Source organism: Anguilla anguilla, chromosome 1 (genome assembly GCF_013347855.1).
Source record: "Anguilla anguilla isolate fAngAng1 chromosome 1, fAngAng1.pri, whole genome shotgun sequence".
NCBI lineage: Eukaryota > Metazoa > Chordata > Actinopteri > Anguilliformes > Anguillidae > Anguilla > Anguilla anguilla.
The window spans coordinates 56,105,167-56,122,984 of NC_049201.1; the positions used below are offsets into that span (position 1 = coordinate 56,105,167).

General features: G+C 41.1%; 1 protein-coding gene across 6 annotated transcripts; it reads right to left on the bottom strand.

The window, feature by feature from the left end:
* Positions 1-10,855: 10,855 nt before the first annotated feature.
* Positions 10,856-17,319, bottom strand: LOC118212847 (eomesodermin-like). Of its 6 annotated transcripts, none has more exons than XM_035391275.1 (7): positions 17,185-17,319; positions 14,117-14,747; positions 13,414-13,568; positions 13,011-13,132; positions 12,444-12,602; positions 12,271-12,332; positions 10,856-11,986 (listed from the first exon to the last, which is right to left on the bottom strand). In XM_035391275.1, the coding sequence occupies exons 1-7, from the start codon at positions 17,198-17,200 to the stop codon at positions 11,233-11,235; spliced, it is 1,899 nt and encodes a 632-aa protein (XP_035247166.1). In that variant the 5' UTR covers positions 17,201-17,319; the 3' UTR covers positions 10,856-11,232. The 6 variants fall into 6 exon arrangements, with proteins under 6 accessions (XP_035247166.1, XP_035247157.1, XP_035247148.1 ...); XM_035391266.1 differs by having other exon boundaries at positions 14,117-14,824; XM_035391257.1 differs by lacking the exon at positions 17,185-17,319 and adding an exon at positions 15,598-15,780 and having other exon boundaries at positions 14,117-14,824.
* Positions 17,320-17,818: the final 499 nt, after the last annotated feature.

A 17,818-nucleotide genomic window follows, 5' to 3' on the forward strand; every position in this document is an offset into this window, starting at 1 on the left:
ACACAACAGCACCATGTAAATGCACTACTGTTCACACAGACATCACACGCACACAGTAAGTTGGGTTTCCTGCTCTGAGAGCAAGCATGTAACAATGAATATGCAGGGTGATACTAAGTGATTAAAAAATCTACACTCATCCTATTGCCTGAATCCTCCCGCACATGACTGATTTCAGAAGAGAGAAGATGGTGATGCTCAGAAAGAGAAGTCAGGCAATGCCAAGATGCAAGAGGAGTTTGGCAGGTAGGTTAGGGTTGGCGGTGGTTAATTGCAGGGGATGCCAAAGCCAATGGAGTACCAGGCCTCAGCTGACACGTCCTCCCATCCCTGTGTAGATTCCAGCTTGTTCAGAGAAAGTCTGTCTCTGCATCGAATCAAATAAAGAATAAAATAATCACACAAGTTATTCTTTCAAGTGCATGAATTGTTACAGGCCATTATTGACCGGGGGTCAGTGTGTCAATGTGCTGAAGGATCTGCTTTTGTTACTGAAGGAATGCATGATAAATTCCTGAAGGAGACACTTGTGGTTCCCTTGAAGTAATGCTTGCATATATGTTCAGCTAAATGACTAGACAATATGTAGACATGTAAGAGCTATAACATTTGGATCAGGATGTCTGCAATGTTCATCAAACAATAACATAATGTACTGACTCATGACAATGCTTTCAGGACCGTTCCCTCCTCTTTACCCCAGCACAACGAGTGCAGCAGCTCACGCATCGTCAAAGAGACTGAGCTGAGCTCTACAGAACAAGCTCACACCTTTCACAATCCCTAAATTAAGTCTTTCTCAACCGTTGATCGGAAGCATTCATGTTGCATATATCTTTTCAAATCACAAACCAAAAAAGCTGATTTTGTAAAACATTAAACATAATTCGTTGTTAAGATAAATCAACATGAGTATTTTTAAATGAAACTATAAAAGTCAAAAATGAATGAAACCACAACTGGTTGGAATGCCAAATCATTTAGCTTTTATGAAAAAAAATAGATAATCATCCATTTTGGGTCAGATATAAGAGAACCGTGTTTCAAAACAATGTTTTTATTTTTTATCTCGCAATGTCTGTGAGATAAAGATTCAGACATTGCAAAGAGGAACTTTTGAAAGAGGAAGGGTTTTTGTTGAAAAGTGGTTGGCTTTTGGCGTCTGGAAATCAATTTCAGCATTTTCTAAAATTTTCAGTATTTTTAAATCCAATTTTACTGTATATGGTGTTATCATGTATTAGTTCTTTGTTTCCGCTTCAGAAATTTAGTTTTTTTTTCGTATGTTCACTGATTTAAAAAACATGGAAATTTCTAAAGACTAATATGAAAGGTGAGCACTGATACCACCCTATCATTAAAGCTATTTATTACCATTACAATAGTTATTACTTTGTGATTATAAACACAAATACAGTTACCATGCAAAAATATATTTAGAATAATCTGCATATGTAAAGTGTCTGTGTGGAGATGCATGCCAGTATTTGAGAATGTTTGTTTGTGTGTCTCATGAGGATATATGTGGAGGAATATGAATGCATGCACAGTGAGCTCCATAATGTTTGGGACAAATACATCATTTTTTTTCTATTTGGCTCTGTATTCCACAATTTTTAATTTGTAATCAAACAATTCACATGTAGATGATGTGAAGATTCTCAGCTTTTTTTCTTTTTGGTTTCACCATGTAGAAATTACAGCACTTTTTCAGGGCATCATAATGTTTAGGACAAATGGTTTTACAACTGTTTCAGATCAGTCAGGTGTGTTCAATTGCTTCCTTAGTGCAGGTATAAGTGGGTTTTCAGTGTCTATTTTTGATTCTAGCCTTTTGATTGCCTTTAGAGTCTGCTATCAGCATTGGTCAACATGAGGACCAGAGTTGTGCCAATGAAAGTCAAGGAAGCCATTATGAGGCTGAGAAATAAGAAAAAACAGTCACTATTTGGAACATCATTGAGATGAAAGACAGCGCTGGTGAGCTCAGGAATCATGAAGGGCCTGGTAGGCCAAGAAAGACCTTTTCGATGGATGACGGAGGAATTCGCACCAGAATGAAGGAAACCCCCCACCCCCACCCCAAACGCCTGGCCAATAAATCAGAAGGCTTGTGCTTGTGTATGAAAACGCCTGTGTGAGGATAGATCCAGCATGTTCCTTTCATGACTGGATGAGCTGGAATCCCTGTGGTGGTGGAGCTATCCGAGGTCCTGAAAGCAAGATCCCACCAACCCACTGCCATGCTTCTCTTACCCGTATAACAATTTTATACGATACCTTCCCTTCCGTGGTCCTAAGTAGCAGGTATGCACAGCAGTGCCACAGCTGCTTAGCCCTTGAGGTATGCCATGCTTTCTTGAAAAGGCTGTCTACAATAATGTGAATTCAGGGGAAAGCATTATGGTTGGCCATCAACTTATGTATTAGGTGTGTACATCCATCCAGAGTAAGATAAAAAAAAAAAAAAAGTTTTTTTAAATATGAGCCAAAAAACACATTTTGTCCGATCCTTTTTTTAAGATAACATTTAAAAACCACTTACTTTTTTAATTGCACTGCATATGCTACTGAGAATATCAAGAGAATTTTATTTGTGGATGCACATTCACCCGTGTGAATGCACACATATGCTAATATGTTTCACATGATTGGCAGTTGCTTAAAAATAAGATATTACATATGTTTTATGTGTGCATGTGTAGCTAAAAATACCAAAAATATTTTAAGAGTTATTTTTATGTATGAGTATGTGTTGTTAAAAGCAGATTACACACACTAAGTACACACTCCTTTTGGTTTGTTTCTTTATTTTTGTTCTGGCTCCTGCTACTTTCTAGTTGTTAAAGTGTGTGTGTGGCCTGTACTTGTTTGTGTGTGTGTTTAGTTGTGCATACAAATGTGTGGTGTGTGTACGCGTGCATGCTTGGTGGCATGTGTGTATGTGTGTGGGAAGGTGTTGTCGCTTCAAGAGGAGACAGCTGTAGTCTCTCATACCTTAAGACAGACAAGTGCAGACCATCTGTGGGGGGTGGGGGGTGTTCTGGGTTAACAAAAGCGCTGAGAAATGTCAGCCAGGCAGCAGGATGTTAACACCACAGATTCTACAGAATTACCTGGCCCAAGGTGTGTGTGCATGACACACATGACTACTTCTGAGGACATAGTCTAAGCTCAAAACTAGTTAACCTCAGTGCCTTCACCTTTGTGATTTTACGTAACTATATTTTTTCTTTATTTCTGTCTTCTCTTGCCTACATTTCTTTTATTTATTTTCCTGTATTACATATGCAAATATTTCAGAAAAACTGAGAACTGTGCTGCTAATGTATTAAATTTCAGAATAGTGGTTTCTATACCTTACAAATATCTTTTCATGAACACGAATCAGATAAACCGTATCACGATTACAGCACTACCAGAAATAAAAAATATTTATTTTTTACGTAATTATTCTAATAACAAAATTAGTCGCTTTTGTCTAACAGAATGCTGCTTTCATACATTTACAGTTTACTGGCATATATTTTCAGGGACATCTCTTCAGAAACGCCTTTTCACAACTTCATATCTGGGTGCAACCAAGGTGTCAGGCAATACACACCAGTTGACATGTTCAGCCCAAAGGAAATACAATCCCACCAACTATCACCCCCTGAGTCCCACAGCCCACAGCCCACACACACATACACACACACACACACACCATGCTCCCCCACAATGGAATTAGCCTTCCTGTGACCCACTCTGAGAAATATTTATATGTAAAGACACATTGGGCAGACGACACAACACGCCAGCCTGCTTCCATATCGCTGCCCTTGAGCTACTCTTAAAGGAGAAGCCGATGACACTGAGACTAATGCTTCGGACGGCCCCCAGGGCGACCGGCTCACCTGGAACAGAAGGAGAAGTCTTCTTATTGAAGGTGAGGAAACAGCCGGGGGAGGCAGCCTCCATGTTTTCCCCCTGAAATTGCTCTGTCGTACGATTCGAAGGCCTGTGCTCTCTCTGTGGTACATGGCTGCGTTCCCAGCTCACTCTGCAGTTAAAGGCTGCGATTCCATTCGGATTTGGCACAAAAAACAAAGCAACGGGAGTAAAAATGTATCTGGTCTTGCCGATTGTACAACTCTGACATGGTTTACACCGTTCTACGAGCGTGCTGCAGCTGTGTATATTGATTAGTTGTTTGTGCATGAGTGGCTGCTGAAAGCACCAGGTCTATTGACCTGTTGTTGTTTCCAGAGATCTGCTTAAAACAGTCCCCAGTTTTCTCCCATATATAGATCCATCGCTTGAACATAGAGCAGTAATACCAAAGAGGTTACCCTTTACATGGGCAGCCACTAACCTCAGTGAAAAGGGATGTCCCTTTCATTGGATCCTCACAGGATTGAGGCTAAGTCTTGACTCCCTCATGAGCCCATCACATTTTTGCCTTGATTATTCATTCTTCTACACATTTGTAATTGCCAGTTCTTATTGCTGCAATGTCCTCAGGCGAGAGTAGAAAATAAAATGGGTCATTAACATATTTATATAAATTTTAACATTGCTCTTCAACATATTCATGGGTTGCAGGCCGGAGACAACCAGAACATGCCCCACACCTTAACTGCGATATCAAGTCAGGGATTTATTTTTCAAATTTAAAAGCAGGATAATCTGATAGCTGGAGAGCTAGATTTAGCATTTGCCCAGGACACAGGAGAAATCCCCATTACTTTTCAGAAGGTGACGTGGAAACCCTAGCAACCACAGAAAAAAAAGAACCTTGGATTAATTTCTCACCTAAGATATGTCCCCGCAGAAAAGTGTCCTAATCACTGCACTAGTTATTTGGTGGAATCCTACAGCACCTAGCCTAGAAGGACAATTGCCCCCTACTGTGCAGTTATAGCAGTCACCAAAGTATCAAGGCTTAACAAAAGGGGAAGTTCAAATACGCAACATTTCATCCAGCTTAAATTCTGTTCAACATAGTGACACAATGAACATCACTAACAGCATAGAGGCCAATACACACAGGCCATATATAGAGAGGCCTAGAGAGGCCATCAGGAGTCCTGGGTGTCTCTTGGTTGCAGGTTTGAATGTTGGCAGAGACACTTCACTTCTAATGCCACGGCACAGAATAAAGAATCATTTCCACTTTCAGAAAGACGAAGGTGTCAACTGGTCACGGAAGCCAACGTCTCTGCATCATACAGATGTTTTCTGCATAAAGAGCAAAATGATGGAAAAATGTCAGCCGATACCATTTGGAAAAAAGGCTGTTCCATAAGACGTCACAGCCTGTGCATATGAGCCTTAATCAAAGATGCATCGAGTATGATTCAGTGATAACGGGAGCCGTGCGGCTTTAATGAGAGGTGAGATGTGCAAATGTTCAATCCTCGCCTGTTTAATAAGGTCTGATTCCCACAAACATCAGGCTCACTGTCGCAAGATCAGTTGTGTTCTTTCTTTTAACTCATACGTATATATGTCACTGATTTTCCTTTTTCCACAAGGCATACGTGAAGGAGCCTGGATTGCCTGACTGACAATATTTTATATATAAATATTAAATTAATATTCATATTCATGAGAATTTAACTTGTTTCAATTTGTTTGCTTGCAGTTTCCCTGCTTGAAGCTGTCTGCCAAACAGATAATGAAATAGACACAGCAGATAAATAAGTTGATGTCAATAAAGACATTGATAGAAACAATACACACAGAAAGACAGACATCGACATACAGATAAGATACAATGATGGACAGACAGACAGACAGACAGACAGACAGACAGACAGACAGACAGATAGATAGATAGATAGATAGATAGATAGATAGATAGATAGATAGATAGATAGATAGATATGCTCTGTAAAGTCAGGCCACCTGCTGGAAACTGACTTGGGGTTTATGGTGGAACACAGGAAGTAAATCATCAGTCATGTGACTCAGAGACAGCCGGATTGTGCTGCCAGACAGCAGGCGCGATTGCAGCTTCAGATGTCGTTGAGTTAAAATTGTTTACACAATAAACCCTGACCCCTACCCCTACCCCTCTCAGGAGCTTTGAACCCCAACCCACTCACACAAACAGCAAACAAACAGACTACGCCTTCACTTTGCTCCCCCCCCCCCCCCCTTCCCTCCCCCCTCCTGAACCTTAGATTCAATTTCTGGCAGCCTTCCTGGGAGGATTAATTAGTTACATTTATGCAGAAGTTGGGGCGTCTGACGCCCGGCAGAGCACCAGAACTCTACATCATTAGCAGGTGTTAATTGGAGTTAGTCAGACACTTAGGTTTCAGTCAAGGAGCGTGACAGCACACTTAACTAAAAATAAAGCGCCAAATGTGCTGCGGTATTTAAATGAATTCAAATGGGAGAAAACGAAGAGGAGGAGAGGAGCCTCAGAAATGGAAGCACTCCAAGACCCTCCGAGGCTGGCACACGGAGCAGAGCAATGCGGATGTTCATATAGCACAAAAGTGTTCCAGAGCAATGCTGTAGTGAGAGATGGAGCCTGTGACGAGACTGAGCTAAAAGCCACGACATCGCTCAAACACACAGGGCATCGCTCAAACACACAGGGCATCACTCAAACACACAGGGCATCGCTCAAACACACAGGGCATCGCTCAAACACACAGGGCATCGCTCAAACACACAGGGCATCGCTCAAACACACAGGGCATCGCTCAAACACACAGGGCATCGCTCAAACACACTGGGCATCGCTCAAACACACAGGGCAACACTCAAACACACAGGGCATCGCTCAAACACACAGGGCATCGCTCAAACACACAGGGCATCGCTCAAACACACAGGGCATCACTCAAACACACAGGGCATCGCTCAAACACACAGGGCATCGCTCAAACACACAGGGCATCGCTCAAACACACAGGGCATCACTCAAACACACTGGGCAACACTCAAACACACAGGGCATCGCTCAAACACACAGGGCATCGCTCAAACACACAGGGCATCGCTCAAACACACAGGGCATCGCTCAAACACACTGGGCAACACTCAAACACACAGGGCAACACTCAAACACACAGGGCATCGCTCAAACACACAGGGCATCGCTCAAACACACAGGGCATCGCTCAAACACACAGGGCAATGCTCAATGCACTGAAGTGAAAATGACTTTTTTTTTTTTGCTTTTTGACTGGGATCTGCAAGATGAAAAAGGTCATTCTTGCTTTAAATTCTTTTTCAAAATTAAGGACCAAAATGAAATATGATGATACTTTGTCTCCCGCTCTTCTGCCTCCAATAGAAAACAGGTAGCCTGAGTTGACCCCTGTGTATTAGGTAATCAGAGTTGTTAAAACTTCAGTCCCCATCAACACCATTGGCACTGTTTCTGAAAAGTCAGTCCGTTGACAATGTAACTAAATTAGGAGATCCTAAATATATATTTGTGTGGTCCTCCTCTCTGTCTGAATTGTTGAGGAAGTGTTGTCATAAATGTACAGAGTTCCTTCCATAGTTCAGGTGTCACAGTAAAATATTTTCACTGACTGCCATCAGATACAAGCAGCTACCACAACACCTCCATTGCTAAGAATGATTTCGAGTTAATTTTCCACCACAGACTTCAACAAGCCACTTTGCAGTGGGTAGTCTGAAACAGCAGATTCAGAATAATATTTCTTCAATATCTTTTTAAAAATACAGCCATTTTATACTCTTGTGTATGTCTCCTGTGATATGCATTTCAACAAATGTAATATGAAAGCCTGTAACTCAGAAATGTATGAATGCTATATTACTAGATTAAAAATACATACTTTTTTTCATTATCAGTGACTGAGCAATAATTATATTTGCTTATGACCGTAAATGCACTTTTGCAAAAGTACTGTAATCTTTCTGAAAAACACTCATTGAGAGAGTCAGTGCCCGTGTTTCTGTTACCATGCTGATGGTATCACAAGCTTGAAGACAGATATATTGTAGTCATATCTGACGTATAGCTCCTGTTGAAGGTCGTTGAAATCATAAGTTAAATTAGAAAAGCATGAAACTGACTTTAAACCTCGCTTTATAGCAAGATAATTACAGACTTTTGTCAACGCTCAAAAATGTCGTTTGATAATAACACGGTTCAATGTTTTCCCCCTGGGTCTCTGAGACAAAACTTGTCCTGCTCTGACTGGCAGGTGACATGCAGTGTAGCTTTTGTGAGCCGATAGCATAACAAAATTCCGCCTCCTTCCGAGTTGCAGTGTACATATTTTGAGCACCAATCGTATCTCTGCACGCAGAGACATGAATTTATAACATTACTGTTCAGGTTAGTTTTAGGTCCAGGTACTGTGACACTGGGCTAGTTGTTGCAGACATGATTTCCGCACTATATTGACCAAAACAAAGCCTGCAGAGGGCAACCCACGTTTAATGTCTTAGGCTATATCTTAGAACTATCCAATATATGGATTGTATCACGTTATAAAAACAAACGGAACCAAATGTGTGCTAACATATGCCACAGGTTAAATTCCAAAGCATCATGTCTCGAAAATGCTATCTTAAAACATCTGAGTAAGTTTTCAGAAAGAAATACATGGAACAAACCTAGAAGTTAAATCCGTAAACAATTGCTAAAAATGAATTTGCCGCAGGGTATAGCCCAGTAGGCTATATCAACCAATTACGGCGCTCTTTTTCACAGCAGCCTAGATAGATATATCACTCTGAGCAGCCTAACTTTATAGCCCGCTGCTACTCTTGACAGTAAGCTACACGTTAAAGTTGGCAAGTTCCTTTTTATTTCGTTATTTATTTTACTTTATTTTATTTTACAATTTCCCTGATATACAACAGATCTAACAGCGAACGTCCCCGAAGGCATTATGATGCAAATATAGCTGATATAAATTTAAAACATTTTTTTCCTACATTTTCCTTCCTGGCTCCAATCGTTGTTTTAATAAGGCTGTGGCTTAACACAAATCGTAAATTTACGATTTATGGAAAAACGATTTTCGGTCGTCTGATTTCTTGTAAAAGTAGCTATATGGAAGAAACCGTAGGCCTAGGTGATACTTGTGGCTTAAAGAGGTGACATTTTTCGTGATGACTAACGCAAAGAAAGTTTTGTTTTTTCAGATATATTTACAGACTATTTATGTGGGTGAAACAAATCTCTGCGGTGATGAGTAGGTAGACTGTACACCGTAAGTAGACTGTTTTATAAATAAAGGCCAAAAATCCAAATATTTGTGCAGGTATAGCTACAAGATTTAGCAAAAGACATTTAACGACAAAATAATGTCGTTCCTGACCAATATTTTCCTGTTTCACAACCATAGCTCTGGTAAAATATATATATATTTTTTTTTTTTAATCTACGTAAATTATCGAAAATAACGCGCGCGCACACATCCCCACCATATCTCCCCCTTAGTGTAAATGTAACTTGTACTTCAGTTTAGTCTACATTGCAAGATTTAATGCAGATGTATAAATAGATCATCAGTTGAAAGTTATTGCATATGGAGAAAACAATTTGCCCTCGAAGAAACAAATCCAACACAATCAGTTAAGACAATACAAAGCTATGAAAAAATAAGCATCATCTCATGATCTGATGAAAAACAGCAGGCTGCGGTCGATGCGCAGTCCTCAGGCAACTTCTGCCGAACAGCGGCTATAGAGCTCAAACCGCAGAAAGAGCAAAGCTACTGCTTTGAAAGCGCGCGATCTTGAAAATTCCACCCCGGAAAGTCGGTCTTAAAACTTAGGTTACCGACGCATACTTTTTCGAATATATAGCACATTGTGTTCTTTTTAAATAGACAGAAACAAACGCATGTCGATGTTCTGTTAATTGCCAACAGATAACAGCCTCCTACAACCTTACTGAACTCAATCCGCAATGATTTGTTACAAAGAATATTTACAAATAAAACAAAGTATGTGTAAAAACTGAAAGGTACCGCCCATAAATGCACATCAAAAAGAACCTGGTACATTTTTTCCCCCCACGCTCAAAAAAGTCCTTTACAAAATCGCGATAGCCTTGGCCTGTACCACGCCTCGCGAGCACGCTATTAAATAGAAATGTAGACCAACGTCCCAGTCATCTTGCAGTGCTTTATGGGGTACACAGCCATGCTACTTTTAAGTAAGCTAGAACTGCCAATGCTCGCCCGTTTGTAGGTTAAATGTCGTTGCCGGTGCTGGTCATATGTCACTATTACAGTCCCTTTGGTAGGCCTACAGGCCACATGAGCATATATCGATCGTTGCTTGAACCCAGACCTTACCATTTGTCCACTGTCGATTGTATGGTTCTAGAACAACGTGAGACCCTCAACAGTGTCCGCCCAGGAACCTGAACTCTATGCTGCAAAACAATAGCAAAGTCCACGAAACGGATTTGGATTCTCAGCGGGGTTTCCCCGCTTAGACTGCTAACCTATTGGGTGTTTATATAAGCCGCCGCACATATGCTCGCGGTTTCATCTAACCGGATTTCAAAACGAAATCCTACAAATTTCACTCACCGTCAAGTTCTCATATAGCTACAACGCTTAAATATATTGTATATCCAGTTCGTGATAAGTTCTGCATCGGCTAAAGAATAGGCTACGATGGGCGCGGGCTGCCACACATTGTTTTATATTAAAAAATTTTAAAAATCAATATTTTAAAAATCCAATTCGCATTCACCCCAAACATTCGTCTAAACGCGTAACGCTTCTTGTGGCAACGGACGAATAGCTAGGTAGGAAAAGAAAACAATTATTCTGTTGTGTCACAAAAGTACAGTCAAAAAAAAAAAAAAAAAAAAAATTCTAATTCTGGAAAAAAAAGCCATCAGGAAAACAGGCTCTGAAAAGCATGGGTTTTATTACTCATTCTTATAACACTGCCATGTTGACAACACATTCTACAGTGCACAAATACTGTACAGCAAAAGATCCTTCAATAAATAAAAATCACATTTGTATAAAATAAAGTGAAGGGGAGGGACATGCTTATCAAAAAAATATAACATCGGTCACATCGAGGGGCAAATATCAGCACAAATTGCTTGGAGCATCGAAAGCTTTGGCACCTTCAGAAGTTACACGGTAGCACATTGCTGAAATTGAGGGGGTATGGAGGAGCTGGGGCGGGGCAGGGTGAAGGCAATGGGAGTGGCACTCCAATAGGAATACAAAAAAGGGGATGCCATCAACATTTAAAAAAATAAAATAAAATACTCTATGGGCTTGTGTAGAAGGCATAATAACCCATACTTTTGGAGGGCTCTTTGCTGTACTCTTCAGTAGTCAAGTCCTCACATTTAATGGTGGGAGAGTTCTCTGTACTGGAGTTGCCGGGAGACACGCGCCTCCTCTTGCAGACCATAGAATATACACCGGAGTCGGTCGAGTCCAAAGATTTCAGGGAAGGGGACGTCTCGATCCAGGTGGATGAGGCGGCGCTGCTGCTCCCGTCTTCCCGGATCTTGTCCTTGCTGGAGAGGTGATCTTCGGCGAAGCCTGTGGGACTGGGCCTCGGGGACCAGGGCAGGCCTGTGGTCATCTTCCGCTGGTAAGTGCCTCTGGACCCCCAGCCTGCCGCCATGGAGGCAAAGGCGGAGTCGGGGTAATAGCCGAGGGCGTGGGAGGTCTGCAGGGGCAGGGACTTGATGCCGTACGGCAGCAGGCCGCTGGAGTAGTCCCCCTCGTAGGAGCCCAGGTCCAGCTTGTTGGAGCCCGCCTGCTGCATGGGCGTCACGAACCAGCGCTGCGTGGCGGCCGCGCTGGCGTCCTCCGCCTGCGGGGACAGGATGCCGTTGGTCTGCGGCACGGCGCGCTCGCCGTTGTAGAAGCGGTTCTGAGGCAGGTTGTTGACAAACTGGTCCTGGAAGAAAGGCTGCATGGCGTAGCGGGCTCCCGGCACAATCTGGTGCGAGCGTGGAGAGTCGGTGGGGGACGGGGTCAGTCTGTCGCTCTCCGGGGCGGTGTACATTCTACAGAAATAAGAGTGAGGGGGAGAAGCCCAGGGCCTTTCTGTGAAACACAGCCATTTATAGACGAGCACAAGAGATGGGTATTTAATCATGTTACTCATATGCTCTCTCGTCCAGAGAGACTTACAGGTTTTGCAATTAAATCCATTTATGTGAAAATACATGCAACAAAAGGGGTCATGGGCTTTGCGCAAGGTACCCGAAGCAATTGAGAATTTAATCTGAAGCTTCGGTCTTGGGATGGGATGGGGGGGGGGGTGCACTCATAAGGTGCGAGCACTTACGAATCATAGTTGTCCCGGAAGCCTTTAGCAAAAGGATTATGATCAATTTTCAGCTGCGTGATCTGTAAAATGAGGGAGGAAAAGCAAGGCAGTTAGGCAAGTCCCTTTAGTGTAGGCGGAAGTTAAAACTGGACAGTGGAAAATGGCTGTGTCAAAGCAGGCAGGGTTCTTACGTCTGTGTTCTGGTAAGCGGTGACCGCAATGAACTGGTTTTCGGGGAAGGTGAAGGTCTGAGTCTTTGATTCGCTGTTCACGTCTTCAACCCCGTCCTCAGAGACCTCAACAATGTGCAACCGTGGCTGATATTTGTGCAGAGACTGGAGGACAATCATCTGCAGATTGCAACACATACACACACAAAACTTTAGCATCTGTCTGGTGCAAGCAGTACGCATTTAGAAAATGATGGCCTTTCCGAAGGAACCTTTTATGTTCCAGAGTTCCTTTCCACAGAAAGTAAAGTGCACACATAATTGAAGGAAATAATTTGAGCAGGTTTCAATGAAACCTTAAACAGAGGGAAAAGTGAGCTGAATGAAGATGCATGAGCACAAATTTCCATGATCCATCCCATGAAATATTTCAAATCCAAATCCAAATCCCAAAGTTTAAAAAAAAAAAAAAAGGATATGCATTCTCACAATATTCATTCACAATTCAAATTAGATACTAAATAGGAGGCTTCCTCCTGACAACCATACATTCTTGCAATATTATGGAAACACTTCAGTCATCCTCACCTGTGTACTGTTGTTATTGGCACCTTTATTGTTGGTCAGTTTCAGTTTGCCAAAGGAAATCTCCTGCCTCATCCAGTGAGCACCCGTGTTTGGAGATTCTGGGTGGACGTACATTTTGTTGCCTTAAAAGAAAAATAATAATCACCACCATTATTATTATTTTCACCAGAACAATTAAACAGGCTCACAGCAAACAATTGGTATATACGGTCAGTTTTATTTTCTAAACCATAATTAATGTCGGGTACTAGAGCTAGAAATTGAGGAGGAAAAAATAAACGTAAATTAGTTAGTTAGCTTCCATTAAATTACAACATGTACAGTCACAAATTTAATTCCGGCGACTTTAACTTTGTGCCATTTAGGCCTACACTGTCAAATATTTTCCGTTAGATGTTCCTACCTTGCATATTATTATCCGCTTTTCCGCAGGTAACCCATTTCCCTCCTTGAAATCGCCAATGGTTCGGATCGGCCAGCACAACTTCCACAAACACATTGTAATGGGTTGTAAAGCTCAAACCTGTGATATTAAAACTAAGAAACGGGAACATACGCCTGCCAACAGAAACGAGAGGTTTAATGAAATTAATGGATTGATAGCACGGGGATTTTGTTTAATATTTTATTTCCAGACAAATAAAAATAAGGATGGCCATTTTACACGTGATATTCGACAGATTAGTATATGAATTTAATACTATGCGCACATCCGTAATTTTATAGAGTTGCGTTCTAAACAGTAATCGCTTAAATAAATTGTAGACTAACAAATTCATCGCCAAATTTCAGAAATTTAAAATTTAAAGACCATTCAAAAATTAGGAGTCAGTGCCACCAACTACAAATACGCCCAAAGCTTTATAAAAGCCGACACGGTTCAAATTAACACGTTTACGATTAAAACGCAACCATTAAAATTTTTTATATTGTAGCCTACACGCATTAAACTAAAAAGCATAAACTTCAGTCCAAATATGCGTAGGCTATAATTGTATTTTTTCACTATTAGTTTAGTTAAAAGAAATTAAGTACATAGCACGGGCATATTTAAATACGAAATGCACAAAAACAAACCAAATAAGCACAGATTTCGATCGCCTTACCTGCCCTGTTTAGTAATAATCATCTCCGTCTGATGTCGGTGAAATTTGAGCCACAGGGGCCGGTTGCAGAGGTAGACTTGAGCTCTCACCCCAGTCCCTGTTCCTGGGTTATTCATAGAGCCGATTCCTGTCCCCGTGCTCGGGTACGAGGGGTAGAGACACCCCGGTCCTTGCCCAAATTGATAACCTGTACCAAACTGGCTGCGCCCAGCGCAAACGGCAGACGAAAACCCAGTGGGTGGCAGGACAGATCCATAGTGAAGCGATGCTGAATACCTGGATCCGTTGGACCCTGCATAAACTGTCCCCGTCTGGCCTGCGTAAGGAAAAAGGGAACATGGGTTCGCCACATCGTTTGTCTGCTGAGATGAGGACGACAGAAAATATCTATCAGAACCAAGTCCATCTATGTTGTACCGACTGCCACTGGTCAGGTCGTCTTCGACAACAGGCGAACTTTTTCGTTCATCGGGAGCGGCTTTAGTTCCAGAAAAGGTCTCGCTCTCTCCCTCTCCGAGCATGGCGTTTCCCCCACCACTCAAGTACTTTTTGGGCCCGTTCCCTGACTCAGATTCCGTCCGATCGACCTCCTGAAATTCTAACGCCGTTGATCCAGGGCTGTGATTGCTTTCTGAGGGAGAAAGGTGGTAAAAGGTCTTGGGCAAGTTGATGGTAGCGCTTGGTAAAATTCCCTCTCCTAGCTGCATCCTTAAAAGCAATGCAAACAAAAAAGCCCCTGTTAAACTAACGGGTGTAAAGAACGCGACCAAAAGCAACACAACGGCTGCCTTCAGCTGCTACCTGGCGACCGTGTCTGTTTTCTCCTGCTACTAACCAGCGTTGCCCTACAAAGCAGCCACACCTCCAGATTTTCGCAACTTCTGTTATAATCTGCAAGTGACAAAATTGTTCCGGAGCGCTTATATATGATCGCCTTATTCACACTCCCAATTTGCTGTGAGCGTCATGGGAGGGGCTTTGGAAAAACAGGCACACATCACTCAGCCTTCCTTGCCCATTGGCCGAACCGACTGATATTAATTCAATTATATATAATTAACCAAAATATAGTAGGGAGCCTTAAGGAAATCATTACAACGAAATATTTGTCTTCAGACGCACATATTTATTCTGGAACAAAACTATTTTAAAATAAATGTTTGGTACACAATTAATGTGCTGAAGGCGGCAAATTAATCACTTGACAAGAATATTTCGACTTCATACCATAAAATACAAAGCAAATTTAGGCTACGTACATATGTAAGGCATATAAATAGGCTATATAAAGTACGTAATATGCTATTATAGCAAATATGTAACAGAAACTTGCGTGAATACAATGGTTTAAAATAAAGAATTAGAAGTTTTGACAGAATAAAGGTTGCAGACTGGAAACTTCTTGCCGGCGAGTAGCCACCCCCATCTGATAACCGAGCAGATAACTGGGAGCGGAAAGTGGGCGATGCATCAGCACTCACCGCGAGATTAAAATTTGGGAGACTCTATGACGTTCACTCTGGAGTCGTGGTGTGCGGTTTGGTTCTGTACTCCCCTTTATAAAATGTTGTGTATTGGCACCAGACGGCTCTTGTTTTGACCTGCTTTAATTTCAATAGCAGATCTCCAGCGCATTAACAGCTAACTGATTTCTCATTAGCAGCCAGTTACGAGGTCTTTATCCCTGACACGTGCGTTCAAAGCTGAAGTTGCACGGTGTGGCTCGTTAATTAACCGTGGAACACATTTAAATGTCCCGTCTTTACGTTTATCAGTTGTAGAATAATGTAAAAAATAAAATAAAATAAGCCACGAAAAAAAAATGTATTGCCTACTTTTGAAAATAGTGGTTTAACCAACACACTGCTTTCATACGCAAAACAATTTTAAAATGCCCAGTAAAGCAGGCAAATAAATTGGGCTATTAAATTGTCATTCATCTTATTAACAAACGTTTTCTACGTAGCCAATCCAAAATGTTAAAATTTCTTATTTCCCTTCAAAACAATTATTTTTCCTCTGACCTAAATGAAAAAGGTTTTGTTTACAAATAATAGCCGAACAGAGAGGTGCTCGACGAAAGGCGTGAAAGACAACAGTGGAAACTTGTCGCCTGTGGTGTTTAGTTTTCTTACCTCTGAAGAATGTGTCTTGATCATTTTATTTTCAGCTCTTCAATAGCTGATATTTAACCATCTATGCATACAAAGTTTTTCAGAGTATATATGTAGGCCTACTGGGTTACACGCGGACAGTGATAGATGCTATCCCACGACATTAATGATAGGCTACGGTTAAGAAAATTTAAGGAAAATAAAATTTTAAATAGTAGCCTAATTTATTAAAATGTTAAAATAAAGATGCTGATAAATCAGATTTTTTTCGGAATACAATCTACCATATAGGGTTATGTTTAATGTAATTGATGTCGGCTCGACTAAAAGAAACTGAATGTATATCTGAAGAAAACCCACACGTGGAAAAAGCAATTGAATGTTAATGCAGTACGCAATGCAATCTGTCTATATAATCAGCCGTGAGTTAGGCTTCATGAAAAGACAGCGGCGGATTCAAATCCCAATGGATTCCCCTTCCCAAGCATAAGGAAAACGGCCAATTATTTTTCCGTCTGAAGGAACCTGTGATGTAGCACGGATAGACAGCTCGGCAAGGGGACACAAGATTATTAAAACGGCTAATATTCTAGGAGGTGATACCGCGCGATGATGAAATTTAACAAGAAACTGGTTGGTCACATTCTGTGTATTATACGGTGGGCACCGCTGGTTTTTGACTGCAGGCGCACAGTGTGAATTGATCTTTTACCCCTTACAACGAAAACTATATCCTGATTTCCAAGAATCAACAAGTTAAATCAAAATAATCTATCGGCTATTTGTGCCAATTTTTAACTCGTTTAATCAGAGTTTTGTAAATTAAGTGGTAGGTTTGAAATAAATAACACAATAGTAGCCTAGTGTTAATTACATATAAGTAAAATACAATTAATTATACATCAAGTAAGTAACTGTGAAATAACTATGTAAATAAGATCAATAATAACTTACCTATGTGGCTCTTCATTTAATATTATTTTAGGAGAAATTACACAATGCACTTAAGATAGATTATGTGGAATGCAGTAAATATTAATTGTAATGAAAATCACAACAGCAAAGGACTGAAGCAGTTCTCGTGTGCGTAAAAACACACACGAGAACTGCTTATACGCTCACTTATACTTTGACCACCAGATCGTTTTTCCTGTTTGGAGAGAAAGAGAACGTAGCCTACAAGCTTCTCTGTCGGCTAGAAGCACAGATCGAGGCTATGTGCGGTTAGCAGCGCTCTCTTGTGATGGCGGCGAGCATTGTAGCTTTTTATGCAGTTATGCTTTTGGTGGAAGTTTCCGACGCAGTGTACTAAATGTGCTTTAGACTCTCGATCATCCAGTTCCGTCGGAATAAATAAATTACTTGTACTTCTGAAGGCCAGTATCAATTTATCTTTATGTAAGCGCTAATTATGTGTACTACTGTGACTACTTGAACTGCTGCTGTTTTTACTGCTTTAACGACTCAACACTTCTACAACATAATCATAATAATAATAATAAGAAGAAGAAGAAAAGATTATTATTATTATTATTAGTATTAGTAGTAGTAGTAGTAGTAGTAAGTCTGCTGTGGGAACACTGATGGC

Bases quoted from the DNA above. Each gene is read 5' to 3' on its own strand.
- LOC118212847 (XM_035391266.1), bottom strand. From the start codon at position 14,823: ATGCAGCTAGGAGAGGGAATTTTACCAAGCGCTACCATCAACTTGCCC. The intron at 13,569-14,116 runs GTAAGGCGATCG...TTCTGTTGGCAG, and splicing joins ATTATTACTAAACAGGGCAG to GCGTATGTTCCCGTTTCTTA. The intron at 11,987-12,270 runs GTAAGTGCTCGC...TTATTTCTGTAG, and splicing joins TTCCGGGACAACTATGATTC to AATGTACACCGCCCCGGAGA.